We start from the raw sequence: 27,930 nt of genomic DNA on the forward strand, positions 1-27,930 counted from the left end.
TGTGTGTGTGTAAATTACCATCAGCATAGAGTAGATTGAGAGCAAACCTGCTGCTTAAGATTCCCTGCTTGTCCGAGAAGGCTAAGCCCGTAAAAACATTCCCCCTTTCCCCCCCGGTTCCACAGTAGCAGTTAACAGTTTTCATACAAAGCAGTCACTTCCCGCTAAAATCAATGAGGTAGACTGGGTCCAACTAACCCACCTGGGGGCTCCGCACAGTCACAACATCTGGTGCCTCGGGAGCCACAGAGCTATAGCATCTCAAATTTTATATTAACTTACATCTTTTTTTTTTAGTTTTTTTTTTTTCTTCTCCTTCTCCATCGATCATATGTAGTTCTTTACACAGAGCCACATGAGGATTGTCTAGCTAGCCAATATCTGTGTTGTCTTCATTGATGACTTGATGGGAAAGTGCCTTTTCTGGGAGGTAAAGAAGGGGGGGGGGGAGGGGTCGTGGTTAGGTGGGACAGGGAATAGGTCCGACTTAAAACATAAAAATGCATCATTAGTTCATTCTTAGTACTTTAAAAATGGCTTTTTGTCGGAGCTCCGGCCGAGCTCTGCACTGCGAGTATTGATATCAGAGGGTCAGAATCATTTGGTAGGCGTTGAGGATTGTTTTCCAGCCACTGGGAGCTTCTCGAGAGAACAGTCGAAGAGGGGAAAGGGGGTTTTGGCTGAGGAGAGGGGGTTTCACACTAGTCCAAACATGAAAGTCAGTCCCACCGTCGAGCTGCTGCCGACGAAGGTGCTCGCTTGCTTTTATTGATTAATGCTCTTCAAACCTTTGGCTACAGGTGTCACCATTTTAAATCTGTCAAATGACGGAGGCCAGACTTCCTCCCTCCATCCACGTCTTTCACAACAGCTTATGCACTGGCTATGTAGGATTCAAAGGCTTTGGCGCAGGAGTGTTCTGGCACCAGCGAGACGGGAGCGCTCCATTTTTTTCCCGTCCTTCCCGTCAGTTCATCCACTTGCGGCAATTCCAGGCTCCACAATGGCAAGGGATCTTGTTCTGGTCGTCCTCAAAGTCAAACTGGTAGTCGTACGTCAGCTGGAATAAAGAAACGGAAACGGTTAGCAGCGGCTGAGATTTCGAAACGAACTTCAAAAAACATAGAAAAGACAGTAAGACTACGACTGAGTAGTGGTCAGTTCTCTAAATGCACTGCACCTCCTCTCCCTTGGGGATCCTGCGGCTGGAGATGATGATAATCTTGTCTTCTTTGTCAAAGGTTACAACCTCCGCAACACAGTTGGGGGCACAGGAATGGTTGACGTAGCTGGAAAAGGAGAAAAAAAAAAAAAAGGGTCAGTTTAAAACATACCAGACTCAAAGGTTTACAATGAGACCCCCAATAGCAAACGGGCACTTACCGAGCTGGGCCGCCTGTCAGAGTGGCATCGATCACCTGCTCGTTGTTGATGCGGAACATGTAGATCCCACGGTTCTAAGGAAGAGAAAAAATAAGAAATATGTTTAAAAAGGCAGTTTTTGTTGGTTCTTAAGTGTTGTCCAGTTAAAGAATACATTTGAGCCCTCCACTCAAATAAAGAAACAGAGAAAACAGAAATAAAACTTGCAAAGTGTACCTGTGACTCATAGATCTTCTCACGGCTATTTGCCACCTCGTTGCGTATGACAGTACCGATGTACTCGATGACCATGGTGTGCCTGTCCAGATCCTTGGCAGCGTACAGACCCAGGCCCTGAATTCGGGATCGAGCCAGGTACACGTTGTTCTTCCACTCGGTCTTCAGGCGTCGGTACTGGGAGGACTTGGAGTGGACAAACTGCTTGCTGTATGGTGTGTTGAGCTCTCCAGTGAACGTGCTCTGGTAGGCCTTTGACACGCTGGTGCTGTTCAGAGTGTGAGGCCTGCAAACAGGAGGAGAAACAGCAGTGATGTTCTTTGACAAAAATAACTACAAATCAAATAATGAGTTTAAAAAGCATCAGTCCTCAACATTAGGGCTGGATCATTGTATCTACTAAGGAACTAACTTTTTTCTAATGTAACAGAATATGTTGTCTGGTGGAGGATGAAAAAAATCCAATAATTGTTTGCTAATGTACGAGCACAAAATCTATGAATATTTAAGTCGACAATCCTCTTCAACAAGACACAGTGCTGCAATGATGTTAGACCAACAACACAGGTTTTCGCTCTGTTTCATATTGGGTCAAGAACCAGTTTTGCTCTAACTGTAAAGTCCAAAGTCTTGTTCTGTAACGATGCCTTACCTCTTGCAGTGTGTGGGGACCTTGGCCTCAGAGCGAGCACAGCCGCTGGGATTGATCATCAGGGGAAGCTCCATCAGAGGATGACGACCATATCGGAACTGATAGTTCTGGCAGTTCTCCACTCCAGGCAACTTAAACACAACAACACCAATGAGGTTCTGTGCAGTAGACTCGATAGGGGACAGCATGACTTGTGTGGCCATGTAGTAAAAGGGTTGAAAAATTAAATAAACGGGACACAGTGATATTCCCTCCTGCTGAAATTTCTTACCGACTCAGTGATTCGCATGACAGCATGAACGGTGAGGCCATACATCTCCTCTCCTTTGACGTGTTCGGTGAACAGCTTCAACATGGATGATTCATCTCGGAGTTTAGCCACCTGCTGAACAACTAGGTCCCAGATCCCTGAAGACAAACAATTAGATTCAGTTAATGGTGTTAAGTATAACACAGAGATATCATATAATAATAATACTAAAAGTGGGAGCAGTTTACGTTCTTACCGTCTGGAGTAGAATCCCGGTACTGCAAATCCTCCATGCCGTGCTCCAAAACACGCACCTCAAACAGGGGGTGACCCTCATCCTCGCTGATGCGGCAGCGGTAGCGACAGCGCTTGTTGGGCACACGTGTGCTCCAGTAGATGCGTGTTGCCTCATAGCCGACCGGGAAGATCGCAGTGGGCGAGTGGAAGTTGGTCATTTGGGAGGGGAGCAACTGGCCAACAGCATGAAAGATGAGGCCGCCGACGCGGAACAGGTGGATACGGTCACCTCGCTGTAAGATGCTGGCGATCTGCTTCACCTCATCACGCTCAATGTAGACACGCCGCAAGACAGCAAATGTGCTTAGTTCATCCTCACTGGGGCCCTTCAGCTTGTGCTGGGTGCACAACATGGTCTTGTCCTTGAAGAACATGCAGCGAGCCCGGATGGCGCAGGCGAAGTGGTAGACGTTTGGGCAGCGCAGTCGGTTGCAGCTGTTGGTGGCACCCGTTTTCTGGCAGAACGCGCAGAGAGTCCGTAATCCACGACGCAATGCTACCTCCACATTGATGAGGGCGCCCCCCTGCGTTTCATACACCTCTGTGGACCACAGGGCACAATTGAGGTGCACCCACAGGTCCACGTCAATGTTAAGCAAACGGGCCGGTCCATCCGTGTATCCATCTCCTTCGTCATGGCAGAAACAGCATTTACGTTTATCCCGAGGCAGCTTGTCTGGTCGGAGAGTAATGCGCAGGCGCTCCATCAGCTCAGACACCTCACGGCTGCTCTCTTTCTTAGACCCGCCCTTACGTATTGTGATGACAATCTGAAGACGCTTCCAGCGAATCCCCTTCCATTTTTTTAATTTGGGATGTACCACCTCCTCATCAGGGGACAGAGGCCTGCGCTGCTTGGGAGCCTTAGGGGAACACTCCATGGCATTGGGAGAATCTTTAGGAGGATGAACTGGATCAGCAGTCGCGTCCTCCTCCTCCTCCTCCTCCTTGGTAGTAAGACTCAGATCTTGCTTCTCTTCAGTAGGAGCAGTGGGATCAGAGACTTCAGAAGCAGCTGCTTCATCATTGACCGACTCTGGAGCAGCAAGTTTAGACTTTGTGTCATCAGATGGTTGAGCAGCATCGATTGGAGGAGCATCATCCAGGTCAGGCTCGATCTTGATCTGTACACTGGAGGGACTGAAAGGAGCAGGGGAGGGACAAGCTGATTTTTTCGAAGGTTCAGCTTCAGTAGATGGAGCTGAGACAGATGGTTGTGGCGGAGATGGTGAAGGGGGTGGAGATTCCTCCACTGGTATAATAGGAAGGTGGCGCACATCCAAATCATTCACTTTGGTTGTGTAACAGTGCTGGGCCGGTTTGTCGTCATTTTCTGAGAATTCCTGGGAGAAAAAATGCAAACATAGTTTCGTGTTAAATATCTATTGAAAGCCGTAGAATTCATGACTAAATATAATAAATAAATCACAGAGTTCTTAAAAAACCTGTAGTGACTGACCTGTTTAATAAGTGCCAGAATGTCCACTTGTTTCTTCAATGTGCAGCCAGGTAGAGACACGTCAAATTGCCTTAGCCACTCATCCTGACTGGGTGAACTGTCCTTTGTACACAAAGCCCCTGGAAAACAACACAATCTTAAAATCTGTCTTAACTTACCAATTATCACACTTAAACTCTGCTCTCAGCGACAAATGCAAGTATGTGAGTGTTTCCAGAGCAGTGTCATCAACTACAGTGCCAAAATGTTTTGAACATCATTTCTGCTCAGCTCACAAGCAAGAGATTGTTCACAGGTCCACACCTGATGTTCCGACCTGTATGACAAACTTCCTAACCAGGTAACACAACAGGACAATCCAGATCAACAAAATGGTCTCATACCTGACTGACCGGGTCCTTTCCCTGACCCATCCACTTCAGGCATGTCAGGGTTCTGTGAAGTCAACTCATAGGAACCTGGCATCCGAATGTTGAGCAACTGGGCCATGGCCATCATCACATGGTTCAGTTTCTGGAGGAAAAGCAGTTCCAATGTTTTGTTAACAATCCATGAAGATAAAGAAACGCACAGAGAGCGCAATGATATCATGACTTAGTACCTTGGCTGCAGCAGAGGACAGTGTGAAGGTGACGGACACCTCGTTGCTTTTGGCCTTGTCCCAGTGGTTGGATGTGGAAACTACTTTGCTGTCCGTCGTTTCTAATGGTTTGTTTTCTGGGAAGGCTAGAAGAGAAGTGCATATGTAAATCCATCTCTTGTCAGTTTAGCAATATAAATGGATTCAAACATTAAATGAGTCTTGAACAGTTAAATGTAATTCGCAGAATATTACCAGGTATGGCAGTGCGAGGAATGAGGGGGATGATGGGGGATATTGCTCTCTCCGTCTCCTCCTCTTTAGGCTCCCGAAGGTGAGGGAAACGTGGTGTTTCATCTCCCACATTACTCTCGGGGGATGATGCTGGGATGATACTTTCCGGGGCATCCTCGTCATCGCTCTCCATTCTGTTAAAAATAGGATGTGTTTATAACCACTTAACAACATGCAACCTGTGTGGTCTGACTGTCAAAGAATTCAAAAACAATCATCCTGTTGTACCTGATGTCCTCATTCTGGTTATGTGGTGGGGTGGGGAGAGCAGCGAGGATGTCAACACTCTTTACCTCCTGCGTAACTGATTCGACAGAGGAAATTGTTGAGAATTTAGGACACAGTTAATGTAAAACTACATATTCAATATTCATGAAAACCATCAATTTCTTGCCAAATCCCTTATTGTTTACCCATTGGCTCTTCTGCTGGCTCTGTGTTTTTCTGACCACCAGACAGCTCCTCCCCAGGAGTCACTCCATTCAACAGCTTGTGCTGCACGGAGGGCGGAGGTGTAGGGGGCAGGGAGGATGGGGGCGTTGGTGGGTTGCTGAGATTACTCTGTAAAAGGCATAAAAGCATTTGTTCTTGTTTTTAAAGAAGTATTCACCAACAACAAATTGTCATCAAAGTCTACAGCAAACCACTGGCACAGATTAGTTTTTACCTTAGTGAGCAACTGAGAGTAGTAGTCTGGGATATTGTCCAACACTGCATTTCCAAAAGATCCTTTGAGCTGGGCTTTGCCGTTGGCCGGGCTGCTTCCAAAAGGGGCGAATAGATCCAGGCTGGCAGTGATTGAAGGCTCCATCAGGGGAAGCAGAGAGAGACCCTGAAGGGGACAATCAATATGATGAAGAACCACTCTTCATAACATTCATGGCAAAACTTATTAAGGAATTATTGTTTTTAATATCCAGTTACCTGTTTGAGTTGTTTTATTAGGGCTTCAGCACTTTTACCAACTTCCTCCTTCTTATTCTTCTTCCGTGAATTCGTCCCTCTGTCTCCAGCTGCCTTATTTGTGCGTTTTGGCTTTTGTACAGGAGACCTTTTTGTTATAGACTGCAAGTCCTGTAAAGAGTCGAGAAAATGAATGAGAGGTTCTTTTTCCATAAACAACAGCTTGATGAGGGCAAAATGAATGAAGTTACAAAAGAAAAAAATTACCTCCATGTTTCGTGGAGTTCCTTGAAGTTTTTGCTCCAGCATTGCTAGTTTGCTGTTGATGTGGCCGTTGATCTCATTGTGGATGCCTTCAGAAGGCCTCTGAGCACCGAGTTGAAGGTTCTTGGTTCTCAGGAGTTTCTGTAGTAGTTGCTGTCCAGTCTCAGATCTGGGGCCGTGGGTTGCAGGGTCTCCAGCCATGTTACCAGCATTGATAAATCTAGTGTTCCCAGAGGTTACCGCCTCACCTGTTGCTTCTCGCTTAATAGCCCCAGGATGAGCCTCTGCTGCACCATCACAGTGAACCTCCCTTGGTTCCTGTTTAATGTTCTGTAGGGTCATCTTACACAGCTCCCCTTCTCTGGAGCCATGTTGCATGTGAGGCAGATGACTCTCAGTAACCTGATGTGACCGTTGGTGAATATTCATGTCTTTTTGTGGCCCATTGTGGATGCCTGCGAATGTCTGAGGTGTTTCATTGCCTGATATCTGAGTTTCTACTTTAAGCCCTGGACAATCAAGTGGACTTTTAGCTCCAGGTGACCTGAGTGGGGACGCCTTGACGTGGCTGTATGGACTCCCCCTTCCAGCCCTGCTGTCGGGTACAGAAGGCGAGGAGACATGGGATGAATGTGGTGAGGCCGGGTGGGCTGGGCTCATGCCAAAGGGTCCTCTTGGAGAATATGCATGGGATGGAGAGCCCTGCATGCGGCCTGCTGCAGCTGCCATTAGTGCTTGTTGTTGGTTTTGGTTAGGAGTGGGTGGACGCATACCCATAGCTTGATTAAATGCGTGCCGTTGTGGGTCGATAGGAGAGTTAGCTAATGGCTGTCCTGGAGATGTTGGCCTTATCATACGGCCCTGGTCCATGGGGGAACGTGGCACCGGCACCTGGCCTCTCATAATATGTTGCTGCATCATTTCCCCTACTTGTGGCTGCTGTTGTCCAGGGACCATCATTCCATGCTGCATCTGAGGTGCAACACCAGGTTGTTGGCCCAACTGTTGTTGAGTGCCCACTACTCCTGGCTTCCCCATGGCTCCATACGTCATCTGTTGGCCTTCCATCCCAGGAATTTGTTGTCCGACCAGTGGCATCTGTCCTGGTGGCATGTGGGGCCTCAGCTGACTTTGCGGCCCTTGAGCCACTGACATCCGCAACATCTGTCCCTGCTGGAGCTGCCTCTGGGCAATCATAGCCTGGATGTGCTGTATCTGCTGGTTTGGGGGAAGATTGCGGAGCTGGGGATTCTGAGCAATACTAGCTGGGATGCGGATCTGTCCGGGTGGAACCCCAGGCCTCTGTGGCATCATTCCTTGCTGCTGCGCTCTCATCATGCCCATTATGGCCTGTTGTTTTTGCTGCTGAGCGATGAGGGCTTGTTGTTGTGGATTAGGACCCATAACAACTTGCTGTGGCTGGCCAGGATGGTTCTGGACCATGATCTGCTGCTGCATGCTGGGATCCTTTGACTGCTGCATGGCATTTTGAGCCGCCTGCTGTTGTTGCTGCTGAGTTAAGAAATCAATTGGTTTCCCTTCTTCTTTGACAGTCATCAAACCTGGCTTATCAGCACTGTGGGAACCTTGCCTCTGGAGAGTGAGTGGAAATAGTTGCTGCTGTTGCTGAAGTGCGACAGTTTGTTGGTTTCCAGCCAAAGTTATTTGCTGTTCAGGAACAGACTGAGGATTTGGCTGGGCCATATAAACCTGGTTTTGATGCTGCTGCTGCTGCTGCTGTAGCTGCTGCTGCTGCTGTTGTTGTTGTAGCTGCTGCTGCTGCTGCTGCTGTTGTAGCTGCTGTTGTAGCTGCTGCTGCTGCTGCTGTTGTAGTAGCTGTTGCCTTCCAAAGTCAGTTTGATGATCATTTGCAGAGCCTAGCTGACTCATCTGATTGGGAGTGGAGGGGCCACTCTGCTGAGGCGGTGTTCTTGGATCAGGGCTCAGAATGCCACCCTCTTTGGGGCCTGAGTTTTGACTGTCTGTGGATCCCTGTGGCTGGGGTGTGATACTTCCTGCTGAGGGCGAGGGGCCCATCTGTGGGGTTGAGGGTTGGGAGAGCCCCCCTGCTTCTTGGCTAGGCTGACTGATCATTTGTGTTGGTTGTCTTTGCTGTGCCATCTGCTGTTGCTGGAGGTGGGCCAAGTTCTTTGCAAGATGCTGCTGCTGCTGCTGCTGCTGAGATGCGATCATGCGCTGGGCCAGAATGCTCTGTTGTTGAGGAGTCAATTGGACCTGAGGGCCCCTGAGGCCAGGATGACCTGGAGATGCAACTATTCCCTGCTGACCCATCATCAGCTGAGGCCTCTGTTGCTGTAATGGTGCAATTGGCTGATTCCCCATAATCCCTGGTTGAGCTGCCATCATAGCTTGTGCGTGGTTAATGGGCTGGCCTCCTCCAAGGTTCTGGGGTGGTGGAGCACCAGACTGGCCTCCAACCATTCCTTGTGGAACCTGCACCATATTCTGCTGACTGGCCTGGTTGACTAACATTCCCTGTTGTGTGCTTGCTTGTTGTTGGGCCATAAGTGGGTTCACCATCATACCAGACTGTGGCTGAGCGATTAAGCCAGTCTGTTGATTTGGGTGTGGCATTGACTGCTGACCCATTGTCACCTGCTGCTGTTGTTGTTGCTGGAGCTTTGCCATCTGCATCCTATGCTGAAGCTGTCTTTCTTGTAGAAGCCTGGGGTCTGCACCTTGCATTCCAGGCCCCTGTGGAAAGAATCCTGGTGGAGCGCCAGGAGGAACTGGGGCCCTAGCACCGATAGCTGCTGGAAGCTGAGGCTGGGCTCCTCCAATAAAGGGCTGCCCTTGGGGCATCCTGACAGGCATTCCACCTTGCGGCATTATGCCAGGGTGCTGGCCCATTACTGGTGTTCCTTGTTGCCCTATCATCATCTGGCCAGGCATCTTGGGAAACATGTGAGGAGGTGCCCCCTGTGCAGAATGACCTGGGGTAACAAGACCTGAGCCTTGCTGATGCTGTTGCTGCTTGCTTCTGTACTCTGCAATAAGATTGGTGTGCTCCTTCTGCTGCTTGCGCACCTAGAACAGAATAATTATAAACAGATATTAAATTTCATATCAGGATGCAAACTGGTGTGGACAAGTTGGCAAACTTGTCAAAAGTCAGTTTCTTTGAAATCGACGTACCTGGTCAAGCTGTTTTTGAATTTTGCTTTGCTCCTCTGTAACCAACTTGAGCTTCTCTGCATCTACCTCAGCAAACTCCCTGCCAGCTTTCTTAGCAGTGCGTTGTTTTGCACACAGTGCCTTGCGTGACTTGCGGTGAACTCCAATCTGTTCCTCCAGAAATTTCAACTGCATTTGGAGTAACTGCTGAGTGTGAAGAAGCCATTCTTCATATTGGTGCTGCTCTGCATCATCTGTAAGAGAAGAGGATAGCAAGTTGTCCATAAAATCGTATGGGGATGGCAATATAGCACCTTTCCAAATTATCAAATACATTTCTACTTATGGGGAGTACTGGTAAAACATACTGATGATTCCTTGCACAAACTGGGGAGGGTTAGGTCTTGACTGGGTGGGATCACTCGTTTCGCCCTCCTAAACAAAGAAGAAATGATTAACATAAATCAGTAATATAAGATGTCAAATTATATCAAATCACTCTTGTAAAGCAAGACAACGTACCTTTGGAGGTCCAGATATAAGTTGACCTGGATCTGTGCCTGGGGCAGAAGCCAGCCTTTGAGCAAGCAAAGACACTTGTTGTCTAAGAAGAGAGCAAAAACACAAGATGTATAACAATGCCTTGCATCACACTGTAGAATGATCTATACGGGCCTGTAGTTTCCAAATTACAGTGTAGTATTACCACCATTCATCAGCATCTATCAGACATTAGACAGCAAATGTTTGGCACTGGAGATCCTGTATCTCAACTGTTAATAAATGTTTTGAGTGGACATTCCACTACTGGTGACTGAGAGCACTATTATATATGTATAGTGATATATAACTTCCTCACTTCTATTTACAATTAGACTAAAAAACAATCAATCAGTAAATACATCATATACTACATTGGCAATCACCCAGTACCAACTTTGACTGATTCCTTTGTTGGATTATTAATTGGCAGTGATGTATTCAATAAAATGGTTGGGAAATAGGTTCTCCATTTGCCAACACTTTAGCTGTTTTTAAATTATTTTTTAAAACATATATAATAGGAAAGGATTTAAATATCTGGTTTCTACTGGTTTTAACAAAAATATTTCTTTTGTTATGGAAAAGCAGACAGTCTCTAACAAAGAAAGTGAATTTGTCTGGTCACTTGTAGGCAGCAGAGGCCAAGAGAAAGTACATTACTCACGCACATCCAGCAGACACTATAATTTGACATTAAAATTTAGTACAACATTCACGCTCCTCAGAGCTCCGACTATAGATAGTAAATGCTCTACTAAGTTCACCAGGCGGTAGGTGGGCAGGGAGCTACTGTACTAGCAATGCATGCATGCGTGTCTGGTAGACCCAACATTTCACTTCTGCTTCACACCACTGACAGCATTAATGTTCTTGTTACTAATGACTTGGTATAATCTGTCTAAACAACAACCATTTTCAACAGCCTTTTTTTTTGGTCTTTCCAGTGAAGACATCCTCTGTAGGGTTTCAGCAATATAACAACAAATGTTTACAGATGGAGAAGCTGAAGATCTATTTAAAAAAAAAGAAATCCCATTTAGGGTTTTGCATAAATCGTATAAAACGGTAAAATGAAAACATAAGGCCAAAACTGTAAAAATGTCCATCCAATGGAAATGTACCTGTTAATGCCAGGGGGCCCAACCATTGGATCTTGTGCCAACACCCTCTTGATTCCCTTAAGTGCCACCATTTTTGCCTTGGCAATGGGGTCCATGATGTCATCACTGGCAAATTTTTCTAATTCTGCAGTGAAAGAACAGAACATCTGTTGCTATTGCATGGAAAGAACATAATGACAGAATAAAGACAGTGACGAGCTGAGTTCCTGACCTTTATCAGGGAAGAAATTGTTGGTCAGAGGTAACTGTTTAACCGCTGGCTGTGGCTGAGGTTGGTGATTGAGCCCTGTATGGATCCCTGGCTGCCCCATCCTCATCATGGCTTGCTGCTGTGCCATTGCCATGTGAGGTGCAGGTGCCATTCCAGGTCCCATAAGCCTTTGCTGCTGTTGCGGCAACATGTGTGGCGCACGGGGTACCATCCCTGGCTGAGCCATCATTCCTTGAGGTGGTGGACGATGGTGGTGTGGTAACATTAGCTGTCCAGGTGCCTGTGGGTTTTGTTGTTGGAAATGAGACGCCATGCCTCCCTGATGGAGGGAACTGAGCTGTTGCTGCTGTTGCTGCTTTTGTAGTTCCTTCTTTTCATGCTCTAGCAGATCCTGAATTAGAAGAGGCAGTTCACCATCTAAAGAGCTCTCTACCTTTGCCAAATCTACAGCAGGGGAGTGATGCCCCCCTACATCAGGTAGCCCTAGTGGATCATCACCAATATCTGCATGTGGAGCAGCTGGAGGAAAAGGCAATGAGTCAGCTTGGTCTGGCAGAGGGTATTGAAGTCCCCCTAATCGAACAGAGCTAAGTGAAGCAGACTGGTTTCCTATATGTCCAGGCTTGGCTGATGTTGTGGTCCCACCAAGAAGCATTGACACAGCCTCTCCCATTTCATCTTTCACCACTGTCTGTCCTGGCTGCAGCTGAGGGGTCAGACCTTTGTCTTCTATTTTGACTTTGGAGATATCAACTATTTCTGCAGAGGGTTGCAGTTTGGTAGCAGAACCAACTGCAGTGGTTGTTGTGAAACACTTCTGCTCCCCTTTGGATTTCCCTTCCACTTTAATAAGCACTGATCCAGAGGGGGGTTCACTTTCTGCTTCTACCAGCCGCAGCTGCTCTGAGAAGACATCCTTTGGGTCTCCTTGGTCCAGTTCAGGGTCAGTGTAAGCCAGCAAGTCAAACTCATCACTGTTAAGCAAGTCATCTAGGTGTGGATCATTGGTTTCAAGGTTGTCCAGGTTGCCCAAGTCATCATCCCCTTTGTCAGGGTCCAAGTCTAGAGCCAAATCATCCTCATCCTCCACACCTCCATCTCCTGGAGCCTCCCCAAGACCCTCAAGATCAGGCTCTGGCAGTTCCAGTCTGTTACCAGCGGCAGCAGCCTGGGGATTAGTAACTAGGCCTGACTGTTGAAGCGGAGTATTGGGATTGGAGGTAGCCTGGGGCTGCAGGTGGGGATGTTGTGGTACTGGGCCTGCAGACTGATGAGGCAGTAAAACTGACAGTCCACCCTGCTGTAACCCCAGTTGTGACTCACCGCCCCCCCCTGTTTGAATGCCTCCAGCTTGAGCGATGGAGTGTTGCTGAACATAAGGTGCTGCCATATCTTGCTGTGGAAAGAGACGTGGTCGGGGCTGGGGTCCACGAGGCATAAACTGGGGTCGTAAGGGTAGCCTCTGCGAGTTATGTCTCAGTTCAATGAACTGTGGAGGGGGTCCGTGAGCCATTTGCTGCATCGTCTCTCCTCCATGTCCTGGCATCATGGTGTGAGGGTTACCCATGCTCTCCATGCCCTGAATATTCATGGTAGGGTTGTGCCTTATACCAATAGCCTCCATGCCAGGCTGGGGGAACCTCCTTGGACCCGGGGCCTGGCCCTGCCACTGTTGAGGGAACGGTGGACGGGCAAACATGCCCTGAGGTCTGGTGGGCCCTGGTGGCCTGAAGGACAAAAATGCACAAAAGATATTTTTTAAAGATATCAATTGAAAAATGTTCATTGCATTACAGAATTAAAGATATTGGCTGAGAATAATTTGGGGTGCTATTTTTTTCTTTAGGATTAAATTATTTGATTCAATAAGGACTTCACTCTTCTGGCCCCATTTCATTCAAATATCAGTTCCATTAATAATTATAGTTTAGAATGAGTGATTTTGATGTGAATATGGCACCGACATGCTATAATTGCAACCTGCTAAAATGAACATAAGCTCAAGTTTCCTGGGTTACCAGTATTCTAACAGTGCGGGAAACTTTATAATTGTGAAAAGTCAAAACCTACCATTTAACACCAATTGTGAATCTGTTTCAAGAAAGCGCTTACCTTAGTGCATTAGGATCCATGATGGCAGGGGTTCCTGTAGGTGGTGGGCGAATGAGCTTGTCCTCCATTCCTCCAACAGCCATGGGCATCTTCCCTGCCACAGAAGCCTGAGGTCCAACAGCGCTAGCAGCAGCAGTACGATCCTAAAGGAAATACAAATCAAAAAAGGTAAATGTTCCATTTTTTTCACCATTCAACAGAGATGTTAAAGTACAAGTTTAGCTATTGAGTTTCTCAGGAAAGCTGACATTTTGTGTGATTTTACCCAAGTCATACAAAGACATCTTCTTAACTGTAACATCACACTGTTGCTGTAGCAAAGTGTGGCATTTGTAATGTTGGTGGCATACTGTTCAAGACGTGTACCTGTGGATAAGGTGGTGGTGCTCTGTGGACTTTGTTGTCTTGTTGAAAGGCCCCCATCTCTCCTCCAGACCAACCAGGGGACACACTGACACCAGAAGCCGCAGCAGCTGCCGCCGCCTCCTTCTCTTGTCTAATGGAATTTCTCTGCATTTGTTGTCTGATTAAGAATTCCCTCAGTCTCTGGCGCTAAAAAAACAACAACAAAGCACAGATAAGCAAAACACCTGAGATAGTGCACAGAATGACTGCTTGCTGACTAATAACTTACTTGTCTGTGCTTCTCCAGCTCAGAGGGGCTGAGTCCTACCAATGCAGGGTCTTGCACTGCTGACATGTCAGGCATTTCTTGAGTGCCTTGCAAAGATGGCTGATGAGGTGTGTCTGGAGGGCGGACAGCTAGTAGTTCTTGAGATCCAGAAGGTGGGGGTACCCTGGAACTGAAGCTGTCTGCCCCCATAGTCTGCTGAGTATGTGGCTGTTGTTGCTGGAGCTGACCCTGAACCATCTGACTCTGCTGTTGAGTCATTTGGAGGACCCCCGGGCTGCGGCTGAAATTAGGAGCTGCTGATGGTTTACCAGAGAGAGGATCACCTATTGAACTGTTTGTCGGGTGGGGAGCAGGTGCCTGGTTGGGATGAGGTGACCCTTTATAACTTAATGTTCCCTCTGGGGCAACAGAGGGAGGACGAGGGGGTTTGTGGATAGTTGCAAAATGGTCTCTAGATTGTGGCCTTGAAGGTGGCTGAGAACTATGGTCTGGGGATTGGAAACGTGGGGTTGCTGGAGACTGGACATTATAAGCATCATTGGATAGTCCACCAGGAGTATGGGGAGACTGCGAGCTGCCCTGGGACTGTGGGCTGGAGGGTACTCTTGAGCATAGTTCCTGCTGAGCTACAGGTTGTCTTTGGAGTCCAAGAGGACAACCGTCAACTGACTGCTGTTTGGGGGTAAGCGGTGACTGAGAGTGGGGGTCAGAGAAAGGGTGGGAGGGAGACTTCCTGTAGCCTTCAGAAAGGTGACTAGGGGAAGCTCCAGGGTGAAGTGCGCCACCCTCCCCTTGGTGCACTCGTGGCGTCATAGGTGCCTTGAATAAACCATCCCCAGAATCCAACATCCCAGCAGGGGAGCCAGTCGATAGGTCAGGTCTCCCAACAGCAGACGAGCGTGGAGAAGGTGCACTCATATCAGCCCTGTACTGTCCTGTGCTTGCAGGTGATGAAGCCATTGCAGAGGGTGATGGGGATGAACCATATTCTGGTCGCCCCATCACTTGCTGGGTTCTGAAAGGGTCTCCATAGTGAGTATTGTGGGGTGGCGAGAAGATGGGCGACTCCCCAAGCCCAGCACTTCTCGAATGAGGACTTTCTGGATGTCCTAGGGACTCCTGAGAGCCATGGTGGGATTGTGGTAAATTACTCTGTTGCTGCTGTAGCTGTGATCTGAAGTAGGGGTCAACCTGCTGAGCCCGTCGGGGTGTTCCAGGAGTTCCTGGTTGCATGTCAAAGGGGCCAAGACTGGCTGGCCGTCCCTGAGGAGGACCCTGTGGGCCGGAAGCAGAATAACCTGAGGAAGAGGCCTGTAAGGAGCTGGCTCCAGCATGTGAGAAGGGTGTGGATGGGTGAGAGTGAGAATGGGGTGATTGAGGAGGAAGCTTGGACAAGGGATCTGTCCGGATTTCCGCTGAACCCGGAGTCTTGACATGTCCATCTGAGAAAAATACAGAGGATGATCCTGAATCTGGAGGGAAAGGAAATGGGCTCTCTGCAGAGCTGGGCTGAGAAGGGATTGATGTAGAGCCTGAAGGTGGAGGGATCTGGAGGTGTAAACTGGGCCTTTCTCCCTTTACACGTCCTGGCTCTGTCTTGATTGGCCTGCACACCTGACTCTCTGCCTGCTGTGAGAAGAGAGGAAACATGAATCTACAGCTCTAATGTGACAAACCAGATATTTCAATTTAACGATGCAAATAGATGGTGATGCCTTAACTCACCTTCTGCGCCTTGTTGATCCTCTGAGCTGCTCGATTATCTTTGGCCTTTTGCTGCAGAAAAGAATTAGATATTAAGAAAAGTAATAAATTCGATTTTATTTTAGTTCTGCACAACACAAGATATTAATAGTTTTGTTTAACTGCAAAAACATCATGGACAACAACAATGGATAAACTGAATGCCAAATTTCTCATTGGAGTTCCAATAAACACAACACTCAAGAAAACATTACAGTAAACAATTATGTTTTGTGCTAAAATATTTTCAGTTTTTCCTTTTGAAGTGCTGGTAGCACTAGCCGCTAGATAGATTGTGACCAAACAAAAGATCCAGATTCAGTTTACTACATTTTAAGTTATAACAGAGCTTAAGGAAACAATAGTTACATTAATATAAATCAATGCTTAAAAAAAGAACCTACCAGATATGGAGCCTTGTCAGCAGCTGACACCTTCCTCCAGATCTTCATGATTTGCTTACAGCGACTCGCCCAGTCTGTGACAGGAGACATATTTAACAGATATCTAACAACGACATAATCCTTACTTTGAAAAACCACGACGAATGGTCTAATGATATACTATGCTTGGTGCTGTAGTATTTTTTTTATTTTTTCGACACTCACCTGGGTAGTCCTGTCTGAGGGTGGGAAAGTTGGTATTGGCATAAAGCACAGGGGAAATGGTTGAGAGTTCACCCAGCTCCTCATCTTTCTCCCAGCGCTGGAGACTGCGCTGGTTGTAGGACAGCCCATCACCCTCTGCCTCAGTGGGGGTCGGTGGGGAGGAGGGGGTTGCTGGGGTAGAGGGAGTCGCCCAGGGGCTCTCCTCACCTCCATCTGGACTGAACAGCCCTCCTCGATCCCTGTACACCACAGAAGAGGGTATTTATATATACATATTAAATAAAGGGTGCACGTGTGTCAACATCAACACACTGCTTTTACACCATTATCCACAGCGGTTATTGCAGACCTACATACGACAGACTGTAGTAAAATAAAATGCATTAATAATTGCAATCATGGTCCTACCGCATGTCAAAGAACGGTGACTGAGAGAGGCCAGGAAAGGCATCCATCATTCCAGCTGAGGGCAGAGACCCTACAATAGATTTTCCATGTTTAAAAACCAAGCTGAACTTCATTTAAAATGTACTTCATAATCCTATAACAAACTTCAAAAAGGTTTTAATAATATGAACATTGTACACACCTGAGAGGAGAGCTCTCTGTGGCAAAGTGCTTCGATTGAGTTCTCCTTTACTGCCCTCCAAGATGGGGTTCATGCCCTCCAAAGAGGAGCCTTCTGACACTCCGAGAACCTTCCTGAAGAACTGCTCAGAGTCCTGACTCTCCACCCCTTGCACAAGACCTGTCACAGAAAGACAGTAGCATTATGTTAACATCAGTTACTATTTCAATGAGTTTGGATTGTGTACTGTATGGTATCCTTTCAGGGGGATTACCTTCAATTTTTACTGCAGCAAAGTCATGAGGATCTGTTGACGCCTGGTCCTTCAGCGACGAGGACAGTGCAGAAACTCCTGAAACAAATGTCATATTTTTGTCAAACCTAGATTTTCATCATAACCATAATAATAAACCAGTAGCATCAGTGACCAGACACTTACCAGAACATTCTCCCTGAGCTTGGTGGGCCTCACACCTCTCTTGCTTGAGAGGAAAATTAACCTCTACAGCACGATCCTTGGCATCAGCTAGTGAGAGAAGCAATAAGGTCACACACACTGTACTGATCTTTTCCACACACACAGTTTGACAAATATAAATGCAGTTTTCATGTGTCACAGGTCAAGTTAGTGTTCTTACTCTCTGGTGCAGTAGTTTTGACCCCTGACGGTGCTGGTAATGAAGGTCGGACAAGGCATGCACCTGACCTGTGCCCCGGGGATATCATCACAGCCTTCTTACCTAAGTCTATTAGTGTCTTCCCGAAGAAAGCCTCCTGCAGTGATTACAAACATTTAGGATATGAACCTTGGAACGGTGAATACCTTAAATTTCAAAGCTGGTAAAAGGATAGGGCACAGAGAGATTACAAACCTGGAGATAAGATGGAAACATGTCCTCCAGTTTGCTCTTCTTTCGGCCTCGACGTTTCTTGGCCTGTTCCTCGCCCTCCACTGGTTTTGGATCCATTATGTTATCCGTGTCAGGGTGAGGTCCTATGCATGCAAAACCAGGGACTTCAGTTTCCCAAATTAACAATATTCACAAAAACGTCAGAAACAGAAGCATGATAAAAAGTCATTCAGACAAACAGCCAAATATTGAAAGTTATTCATTCAATTGTCGATTGTTGTCACTAACCTTCCTCGATGGTTCTTTCTATTGGCTGTCCATCCAACATAGTCTCTCCAGCCAGCTGGGCAAAAAATTCTTTCTTCATCCGTGTGTGACACTTTCTTTGTCGCACCATGAAGCCCCCAATTCCTGTTACAATTAAAAAAATAAAATATTTGTTTAAAATTTTTGATGCTCAGACATCTGTGTGGATGTTAACATGGTTGAGTTAAATTCTAGGTTTCTCACCAGGCCTGTAAGGTTTCCGCTTTCTTTTTTTACTATCCTCCATCTCATCTGCTCCCCCTTTGAGACCATCCCCATCAGCCATGCCTTCATTGCCTCCGTCTGCCCCTGCACCACCGTCTCTGTCAGGGCTCCCAGGGTTCTCCATCTTGGAATCACAGTCCATGGGCTCCCCACAACCTTGATGTATGAGATTACATAGATTTTGTCTTTAAAAAAGGAGCCCAACACTGTAAATTGTTGAAACACTAATGGATGAGTAGAGAGTGCACTAACCTTTTCCATCCTCCCCATCTCCGTCGACCTCCCTCAGATCCATTCCATCAGGACCACCTTCACAACACAGAGTGCCAAGACGGGAGCGACGCTGCCGTCTCTTGTGCAGGGGAGACATGGAGATGCTGCGAAGCAGGGACATACCTGATTCTGTCAGCCAAACTCCCTCCAACCGGTAGAACTGAGGATCTGTAAAGTGACAATTGCATATGTGAATGATTTACATTAAAACAAACAAAGCATAACCCTGCAGAATTTGCTTGTGATAATGAACATGAATAAGCAAAATCCACTAACCTGGCTCTTTGATCTTTATTGAAGCCATAATGGCTGACTCTACTACTGTGAACAAGGGAAAAAAGCAGGAAGAAAAACAAATTCATGTCATCAGTAGGCAAGACTATCTTATGTAATCCACAATTTTCATATATTCACTTTTAAAATGCTGTCCCTCTGTGACTTACCCACAGGTTTTGGAACATATGGGGTACAGGATGTGCATGCAAAGCCCTCATCAGAAGCTTGTTCCACCTCATCCTCCGTGTACAGACTCTCACAGACAGCATGGACCCATCTGCACAGGCACACAGAAATACATTGATACGCACACTTTTCATCACAAATCACACTGCAAATCAAAGATGTTATGGAATAATTCATGATATGAAAAAATACATGAATAATCCATTCCCCACTTGTCTTCATTAGCACTAGTCTCATGAATACCTCAGTTTCTGTGTCTGGTGCATGTGTGTGCAGTTCTAATGAGCAGTACCTACCGATCGCAGTACTGACACTGCAGGAGCAACTCCTCCTCCATGAAGTTCTGTCTGCATACTGGACAGGAGACCAGGCTGGCACAGGGGCCACAGTGGGTGTAGTTGTTCTGCCACTCACAGTGGAAACCCGGTGAGTTGGAACCACACTGCACACAGCACACACACCTGCACAGAAGTAATGAAACACTCAGTAACAAATACACAGCTAATATGCAACAACCAAGATGCCACTGTGAGTGCAGCAACAATTTATCTGCTAGTACAGAACCAGGAAGCAGAGGGATGGGCCTCTATTGCAGAGCTGAGGCTTATTTTACATAATATGCAAATGTGAATGTATTCATTTCCATTTGACCCCATTCAAAGCTGCAAAGCTGAACAAAGCTTTGTTGTCTTAGAGTTCTTTTTTACCATTTGCACTTCCAACCACCTTTGGGTACAGTGTGCAAGGGAGGGTCCAAGCAATAGGTGTGATAGCTGACGTCACAATCATCACACAGCAGCAGGCGGGAGGGGTCCGAAGCCTTTCCACACATCTCGCACACAATACATTCCAAACAACGCCAGCCTTTACGGAGCATCGTCTTGGTGATCTACAGAAGATACAAGGTTTAATCTATTTGGATTAACAAAATACAGTGATTTTAAAGAGATAGAGGATAAGGTTGTGCTTACTTTGCTGTTAACACAGTAAGGATGGTAACACTGTGCACACTGAGCACAAGCCAACAACTGCCCCTCCATGCCCTTTCCAAAACTGCCACACACAACGCACATGTCCTACAATAGAGGAGAGAGTGTGAGGAGAGAGGAAACAAAGTCTTCAGCATTACATTTGAACTGTTTTTGGCACTGCAAATGCCACAGGGTACCTGAAAATGTCAAACTACAAGCGGAGTTATACCTGGAGCAGGACAAATTTATCCGTGTTTGAGAAAAGAACCACTGTGTTCTGCATTGTGTCATCTTCCTCCTCGTCTTCATCCTTATTTATTCCAGTGTCTGTGGTCATGCTTAGCTGTGGACAAAGGGGATGAATTATATGTGATTATGACCACACTATAAAAGTGAATTAACAAAAAGGATCATCTGAATAGCATGTAAAGCACAGCTCACCAAGAAGGCATCAATGCAGGAGGCCATGGCTTTGAGGCGTGACCTCCCACCACGCCCTCTCCCTCCACCAGCTCCACCTCGAGGTCTACGCTTTCCAGGGAAACTATTACTTCGCCCCTAAAAAACATTTTAATGTCAAGTTGTATTGTGACAATGACATCTTAACAACAAGAACATGATTTACAGTTAAATGTCCGCAGTTCAAGGATAATAAATCAATGAACAAGATTATATGGTGACCTTACATGTTTGACCCTTGAGCGGCCTGGGGATCCTCTGCGTTTCACCTTCTCTCTGTCACTTCTGAGGGGTTCAAAGGGAAGCGAATCATCCGTCTCAGTGAGCAAGTTATCTGAACGCGAGCGGCCACCGTGTACAAGGCCAAGCTCCAGGGAGAGCTGAGGATCGGGTTCTCCTGGAGAGCCCAGAAAGCCACTGCTGCTGTCATCTCCATGGCTCAAATTAGACGTCTCATCTAGCAGAAAGTCCCGATTAACTTCTTGCTCCTGCATTTCCTGTTTTATCTCATCAATATGTACTTCTCGTTGCATTTGCTCATCATCATCTTCTTCCTCCTCCTCCTCCTCCTCAGAGTTAGTTAGTAACCTCCCCTCCATATCCAAAGAAGAGAGGGTCTCTTGTGCATCTCCTGATGAAGACAGCCGAGAAAGAAACTGCGGATCCTGGCATGGACTTTTTTCCTGCTCGTCATCCATGGGCAAAGGCTCCGTTTTGACCACACAGGCAAGAGAAGCAGGTGACTTTGGTGGGTCCTTGCTGCATGTTTCTGTGATAGAGCCACCCTTTATTAACTCTGGTGATATTTGTTCAACTAAGGGAGTGGCCTCCTGCTTCTCCACCTCCATGTTTTCAGGGCCTTGTTGTGATACCGGTGTTGGCTCTACATTGGAGTCGTTAGACTGTGTCTCTGCTTTGGGGCCCTGGGAAGTGGTGGCTTGGGTCACGTGGCTGACTGCCTCTCCTGCTCTCTCTTCATCAGGTAGACAAGAGGACTCCTGTTCTGTTGTTGCACATTCTGCATATGAGAATAAGGAACACAGTTATTAGTGTTATGATCTATCATTAGCAGTGTTTCTGGGTTCGATTAAATCAATGGCTGTAGCATGCAGTACAGGTGCACAGACAATGCAGATGTTATGCCAGGGTCTGCCTGTCTAAAAATGTTGTAGATGTTCTGACAGGCCAACAGCGCAAAACATCAAATTAGAGATCTTGTAAAAGAAATGTTTGCATCATCGTACAAATACGTCTATAATACATCTATAATGAGTTTACCTGCAGTTTCGAGTGGAGCGGCGGGCACCTCAGAGGTTGTTTCTTCTGATGGTACCAACTCCTCCTCCATGGTTCTCTCCCCAACATCTGTGGTCTGGGAGACTGCAGCCTCCTCCCCTAGAACAAAACGTAGTTAGGCAGACACATCTCACACATTCATTCTTTTATTAGTCAGCTCACAGAACCAAACTCACTCAACATGTTTTGTAAGTTTTGTCTTACCCAAGTCCATGGGTGTCTCTGTGTCAGTCGTAGCTTCTCCCTGACCCAACTCTGATTTGCCCATCTGTCCTGGTGTCACCTCTACTAAGCCTTTCTGCTCTTCTGTCACCACGTCTGCATCAGTTTGAATGGTCGTCTCCACCGAATCCACGTCTTCAGTCTCCTCAGATGCTTCTCTGGTTTGGATCTCTGTTGTGTGTGGTTGAGTAATAGACTGCTGATGGTCCACCTTGCAAAGCAGGCAAATGCACTTGGCTTCTGGAAGCTCCCCCGGTAAAGCACACTCACTGTGTACCCACCTGAGACAAAGATGATCAAGATTAAATAATGAAAGACTGTATAAGCGACACATACAGCCAATAGCTATATCTAATGAATTGAGCTAACCTGTGGCACATGCTGCAGCACTGCAGAGCAACAGATGGGCTGGCAGCCTTGCTGCACACTCCACAGATAGAGATACGGTGCCGCTGGCAGCCCTCACACACAGTGTAGTTATCAAACCACTGTGCCAAACCTGGCAGCACCTGTCCACGGACACCACACTCCGTGCATACACGACATCTCTGACAAAATACAGATAATTGGGATAAAACATAAACCAAAAAAATTAGATAAGCACACAAAATTAGTCTCTTTCAAATATCATGATAGGGGCATTTCTTTGCACAGAGGTGAATGATAAATGTGACTTACTCTGCATTTCCATGGGTCAGTGGGAAGAGAATCCATGGCTGGCTGGAGACAGAAGGTGTGATAGCCCTTATCACAGGCATCACATACCAACATCTTGGAGTCTTCTCCAGGTTGTCTAATAAAATTAAGAATCAAGACGTTACTTTTTGAAATGGAAATAAAGCTCATATAAATTGTTAAGTATCTTGTACTGAGGGTCTTGTAAAGGGCTTGACTTACCTGCAAGTCTGGCACACTTTACACTCTGGGCATTGCCATCCTGCCCGCTGGATGGGCGTGGCACCAATCTCAAGACAAGCTGCATGATAATGTAGGCCACAACCCGTACAGAACAGCAAGTCTGTGAGCTCGCCCGCTGAGTCGCACACGGCACACCAAGACTCTTCACCTGCTGTAAGAAACACACATTAAGTTTGCATTAAAAAGATTTAACAATATTTGCACATTTTTTTAACTCTTCTGAGTATATCATGAATGTCAACAGGGAATAATCGCAAGGTACTGGACATTCAGAAAGTATTCAGACCTCTTTTTTTCCCTACATCTTGACTGGAGTCCACCTGTGGTATATTCATTAAATGGACCTGATTCAGAACAGCAGACTCCTTTCTATTTAAGTTCTCACAACTGACAATGCATATCAGAGCAAAACGAAGCCATACGGTTGAGGGAACAGTCTGCACAGCTCAGACAGAATTGTGTTGTGGCACAGATCTGGGGGCCTCAAAATCAACATGTAGATTGAGGGGGGGAAATAATTAGAATTAAGCTGCAACATAAAAAATTGAAGGGGTCTTTTTCATCTGTCAAAGACTGCAGACAGTCCACAGTTGATAAGCACAAATTGTATAAAACACAGATTGTTTAACAAGAAGTCTGAAGAAAGCATTACAGCTTTGTACTTCAAATGTGCAAGCTTTCTACTGTGAGCATCCACCAAGTAACATCTTATATTTGGTTTTCTTACCCAACTCCTCAGCTTTGTCTATGTGTTCTGGACAGAGGAGAACCAACTGCTTCATGGACTGGAAGGATCCACTGGCTGCTGAGCAGGGGAAGTGGTAGAACCGTGAGCAGCCCTCAGCATGGCATCGAATGGTTGCACCCAGCCTTTTGCAGTATTCGCAAAGCTGAAGAAAAAAACCATAATGGTAACAATTAAGATTTTGTCAAGGAAACCCTGTTAATCTCTGTATTCTCACCTGGTACATCTAATTCTAACCACAGTCTAAGGATAGCAAACTTACCTGCTGTGTCCCTGAGATAACGGCCTTATCCACGTTCTCCAGCTCCTCATTCTCCAACCGCTTGACTCCTTCCGACCACACCGCACACCCATGATGAACCCAACACCCCCCTGTTTAAACATAAAGCTTAACATCAGTAATAAACAAATACAGTTAAATTATACATCTGATCACTGTATTTGTTGTACATGGAACACATAATTAATTTGTAAAAAAACAACTGACAGAATATAATAATGTAATATTTTGAGTTCAACCTGAATCTTCAAAGAGTGCCGCCAGACAGGGGGAATTGGAAAATCCAATGGAAGACAGGTCATCATTCCCAGGTTGAGGCAGTGGAGAACCTGATGGCTTGAGGGTCGGCCGCTCTGAGGATGGCCCAAAATGTCTCAGTTCCTGCTGTCCATGCAGGCTCCGCTCCACACAGTTACAAAGCGCACAGGCTCGAACGCTCTCTCTGTACAGTAACAAACAAAATGATTTATAACACGAGTGATGATTCATTTTTTGGTGTTCCCAAATGTAAGCATTAAGACCAATACAGTATGAAAAATACACGTCAGATCTGAATGAAGAACTTACACTGGCGTGCTGGAAGAGGGTGCTGGAACAGCTGGCATGTCATCAGCACCAGGGAGGTCTTCAGACTGCTCCTCAGAGGAGACAGGCTGCTTTGCAGGGGCACTGTCATCAGCTAGAAAATGAAAACAATAAGAAAATAAATAAACGAGAAATGTGAGAGTGAGAATAAATGGATTTGACTAAATTGCATTAGATTTTTCTTGCAGAGCAATTGCACATTGTGATATTATTCAACTTCATGAAGAATTGTGTACATCCACAATGGATGATGTGGGACATTAAGAATAAGTAAAAAATAAACCATACCTGTTGGTTCAGAGTCATTTTCTTCGCAGTTTGATTTCTGCTCGTCCATCCCCTGTACCGATTTTGACCTCCTTGATAGAGATCTGAAATGTAGAGACATAATTAACCTTGACTTGTGAATACTAAGCAGAAGAGTAACAGTTTAACAAAATAATTCACAGAATGCAAACATTGTCTGGGCTTTTCATCAGATAGGCAGATGATGATGATGACTGTGCAACTACCTTTATCTGATATCAATGCATAATGATTCCAGAGAATAGGTCTGATAATGAAATGACAGAAATGACTTGATCTGTGGAATTTACATTTACTCACATAAAAATATTTCCGTCTACACTTTATGCAGGTGCCCACATACTAAAACAGAAAATGGAATGGTTCATTAGCCAACAACATAACATGTGTTAATCATCAGGAGTCACTAAAATGCCTTTTTTTATATATACACACACGCTTTCCTTCTTACCCAAAAGCAATTTTTACATAAAACACCTATAACCAACAAAGCAACCACTTAAATAAATGTTATGTCCTCAGTTCTGCAGATTTTCTTGTGTTGATTAGACTGACGTTAGCTCTAATGCAATCGAGCTTCCTCGAAAACTCTTGGAAATTGCACCAGTGTTACAGTAGATAGGTCGATCGGAACCCGCTCGGCCGATACAAGTTATTATTTACCTGGCGACGCATAATCCAAATCTGACAAACTGCGGCGCGAAAAAGCACAAAGTGTTGAAACTGAAACGGTGTTTTTCTAAATAAAACAACCGTAATACGGGATACACAAAGAAAACACAACTTCCGTATGTAGAACTTCCTGTTGCAGCGGACAGCTTTCGTGCAGAACCTTGGTCGCTCGCTTCATAGTTCCGCTATGACATTCACGCCATAATAAATACTGTAAAACAAACAACGCAGGACTGGACGGGCTCACTGTTGTTTAATTCACATCGACAATAACGGGAAGTCCCAACAGATTATTGGAGTTGAAATTCCAATAACAAGCGATTCTTTACAAGGCGCCAATCGGCTTAGATAGTGTATTTTACTCTTTCTATATAAAAGCTCATCGGCATTTGTTCATATGATCGTAAATCTGAACCTTTTGAAATGTACGATGCCGTGTGTCCCGATGTAACAAGGCCCACACGACAATAAAGGAAACGGGGGGCTTTGAGATACAGCTCGAGCAGATTCTCACTGTGTTTCATCGGTTACACAATTAAAAAATTGTGCCATCAAATCCTGCTTCATTTCGAAATATTTCCTTTTCATTCTCACCAGTGTTTCTACAAATAGGGCGATGGCGCTTGTGCGTTAATGCATCCGACTAGAATCAATGACGAAAAAACACCAGTATGCAATGAATTAAAAAAGACTAAACGTGTGTGTGTATGTGCGTCTTGGTCCAAATCGTTGACTGCTTTGCATGTCTGCCGTTGGTGCTTAAACCTCGCAGGCAAAACTACTCAACACAACCGGCAACGCTGCGTTAAACCACGTTGAGCAGATGGCACCAGAAGCTGGTAAAGCAAACAGAGACGGACCAAATGAATTTCGCCATGAAACGTTAACGTTACATCTCCGTCATAAACGTGTCCGGTGGCAGCAACACTGGAGACGCACTTTCTCCTCGAAAACAAACTAACGTCAAACGAAACGAGACATAAACTAACTGGCGTTGTGTGGCACAATACTGTGGATAATTAGGCTTTGTCTCCGAAGATGAAGTTGGTTTGTGTGCAGAGCGAAGTGATGCCATGATGGCTAAGTTAATGTCTTACCACCCCGGCTAGCTAAGTTAACGTTAAAAGTGTTTACGTTTACAAATTAACTTTCGCGGCTAACGTGTTGTTATTTCAAACCACAGCAGTTGCACATTGTCTGCAACGGCTCGGCGAAAGCGACGGTGGTTTTTATAAGTGAATAATTGCAGCGCTAAGCACTATTTCTCAATGTAAACACCGACTTCAAAGGGTTGGTTCTGTCCAGATAATAGCCATGGCCATGTTACTGGCAATGCACTGATACGGAAAAGCTAACGTCTCCCATCGGTGACGTAGCAGCAAAGTGTCCAGAGAAGGTAAAACTGCGAGAAATACGTTCAACCTCATGCACACGAGCAAACACTTCTACCGACATTAACCGGATACTTTGCTTTTCAAACCGTGGACACGGCCAACGCAGAGCATATATCAACCTGAAGTTAGCATCCAGGTAACGTCGCTAGTCCTCCAGAAAGTAGACGACCCCATCTGGTCGCAGCTAGCAGCTAAACGATTCCGATAGCAGGGCTAACGTTACCCGGTCTAAGGTCAGGGTTGGTGTGTCTTTCGGTATGTCTGTTGCGAGAAGTTCGAAGAGGACATGAATAAAACAGCTCACCTCACAAAAACAATATCGTCTCCTCATACATCAGCAAAATCCAAACAGCCACACAGCTTCCCCGAATGCTGATGGTCGCTTCATTTTATGTACCGGACTAACGCTGCGGCTAGCCGGCTGGAGGGAGAGTGGGGGAAGTGCACGTCGGCGGAAGGCAGGCTGTGCGGTGATGCTAGCTAGCTCCTCGGCTAAAGGGATAATGCTACGGCTAGCTTGCTAACCAGCAGCTCGAGCTTTGTGTCGATTGGCCGTGCACTGCCGGGGGAGCCGCTAAGCACAGAGACGAGCCTTCAGCCAGTCCCGAAAATGGTTCCCCAGCCTCAGGCAGTGAACCCAAACACTGCCTGCACTGCTCCTTGCTCGTGGATGTAGCATCAAAGACTTAATAAGCTAACATTAGCAGCTAGCATATGTTCTGGAATCTCGTTCGCGAGGTCTTTGAAGCTGCTGATAGTTGAAACTAAACTACAGGCCCACACTGTGTTGACACGCCAGTAAATGTGTCTTTTCTGCGACTTTCAGTCGACGGCGGACACTGGTTTACTTAAAGGTGCAGCTGAACTTTCCAGTGGGACCCGTGTGTGGGTCACTGGCGTCTCTTCACTTCGCTGCATCTGTTCACACGGTTGTTCCGCCGAGCGGCTAGCTGCCGTTAGCATCGATAGCTAATAAGAACTACGTCAAATTG

The 27,930-nt window shown here is 46.2% G+C and overlaps 1 protein-coding gene across 16 annotated transcripts; it reads right to left on the reverse strand.

The window, feature by feature from the left end:
* On the reverse strand, nt 1–27,870 carry kmt2d (lysine (K)-specific methyltransferase 2D). 16 transcript variants are annotated; one of them, XM_034589542.1, is made up of 56 exons: nt 27,243–27,869; nt 24,855–24,937; nt 24,549–24,660; nt 24,221–24,423; nt 23,964–24,073; nt 23,684–23,846; nt 22,936–23,107; nt 22,717–22,831; nt 22,408–22,586; nt 22,021–22,319; nt 21,799–21,915; nt 20,748–21,538; nt 20,503–20,619; nt 20,291–20,404; nt 20,062–20,166; nt 19,798–19,979; nt 19,387–19,551; nt 19,072–19,181; nt 18,905–18,949; nt 18,608–18,796; nt 18,335–18,511; nt 18,113–18,235; nt 17,846–17,988; nt 17,612–17,747; nt 17,413–17,499; nt 17,248–17,325; nt 16,995–17,153; nt 16,814–16,883; nt 16,406–16,644; nt 16,202–16,275; nt 15,780–15,830; nt 14,055–15,683; nt 13,787–13,972; nt 13,421–13,563; nt 11,309–13,035; nt 11,098–11,221; nt 9,956–10,037; nt 9,802–9,868; nt 9,455–9,687; nt 8,915–9,346; nt 6,302–8,476; nt 6,056–6,205; nt 5,799–5,963; nt 5,546–5,692; nt 5,360–5,442; nt 5,093–5,265; nt 4,859–4,983; nt 4,641–4,770; nt 4,258–4,376; nt 2,758–4,141; nt 2,523–2,659; nt 2,252–2,382; nt 1,600–1,885; nt 1,384–1,457; nt 1,181–1,289; nt 1–1,060 (listed from the first exon to the last, which is right to left on the reverse strand). In XM_034589542.1, exons 2-56 carry the CDS (start codon nt 24,901–24,903, stop codon nt 968–970), a joined length of 14,778 nt encoding a protein of 4,925 aa, XP_034445433.1. In that variant the 5' UTR covers nt 24,904–24,937; nt 27,243–27,869; the 3' UTR covers nt 1–967. The 16 variants fall into 16 exon arrangements, with proteins under 16 accessions (XP_034445433.1, XP_034445432.1, XP_034445430.1 ...); XM_034589541.1 differs by having other exon boundaries at nt 6,302–8,093; nt 8,478–9,346; XM_034589539.1 differs by having other exon boundaries at nt 6,302–8,080; nt 8,132–9,346.
* Nucleotides 27,871–27,930: the final 60 nt, after the last annotated feature.

Source organism: Hippoglossus hippoglossus, chromosome 7 (assembly GCF_009819705.1).
Source record: "Hippoglossus hippoglossus isolate fHipHip1 chromosome 7, fHipHip1.pri, whole genome shotgun sequence".
NCBI classification, from domain to species: Eukaryota; Metazoa; Chordata; class Actinopteri; order Pleuronectiformes; family Pleuronectidae; genus Hippoglossus; species Hippoglossus hippoglossus.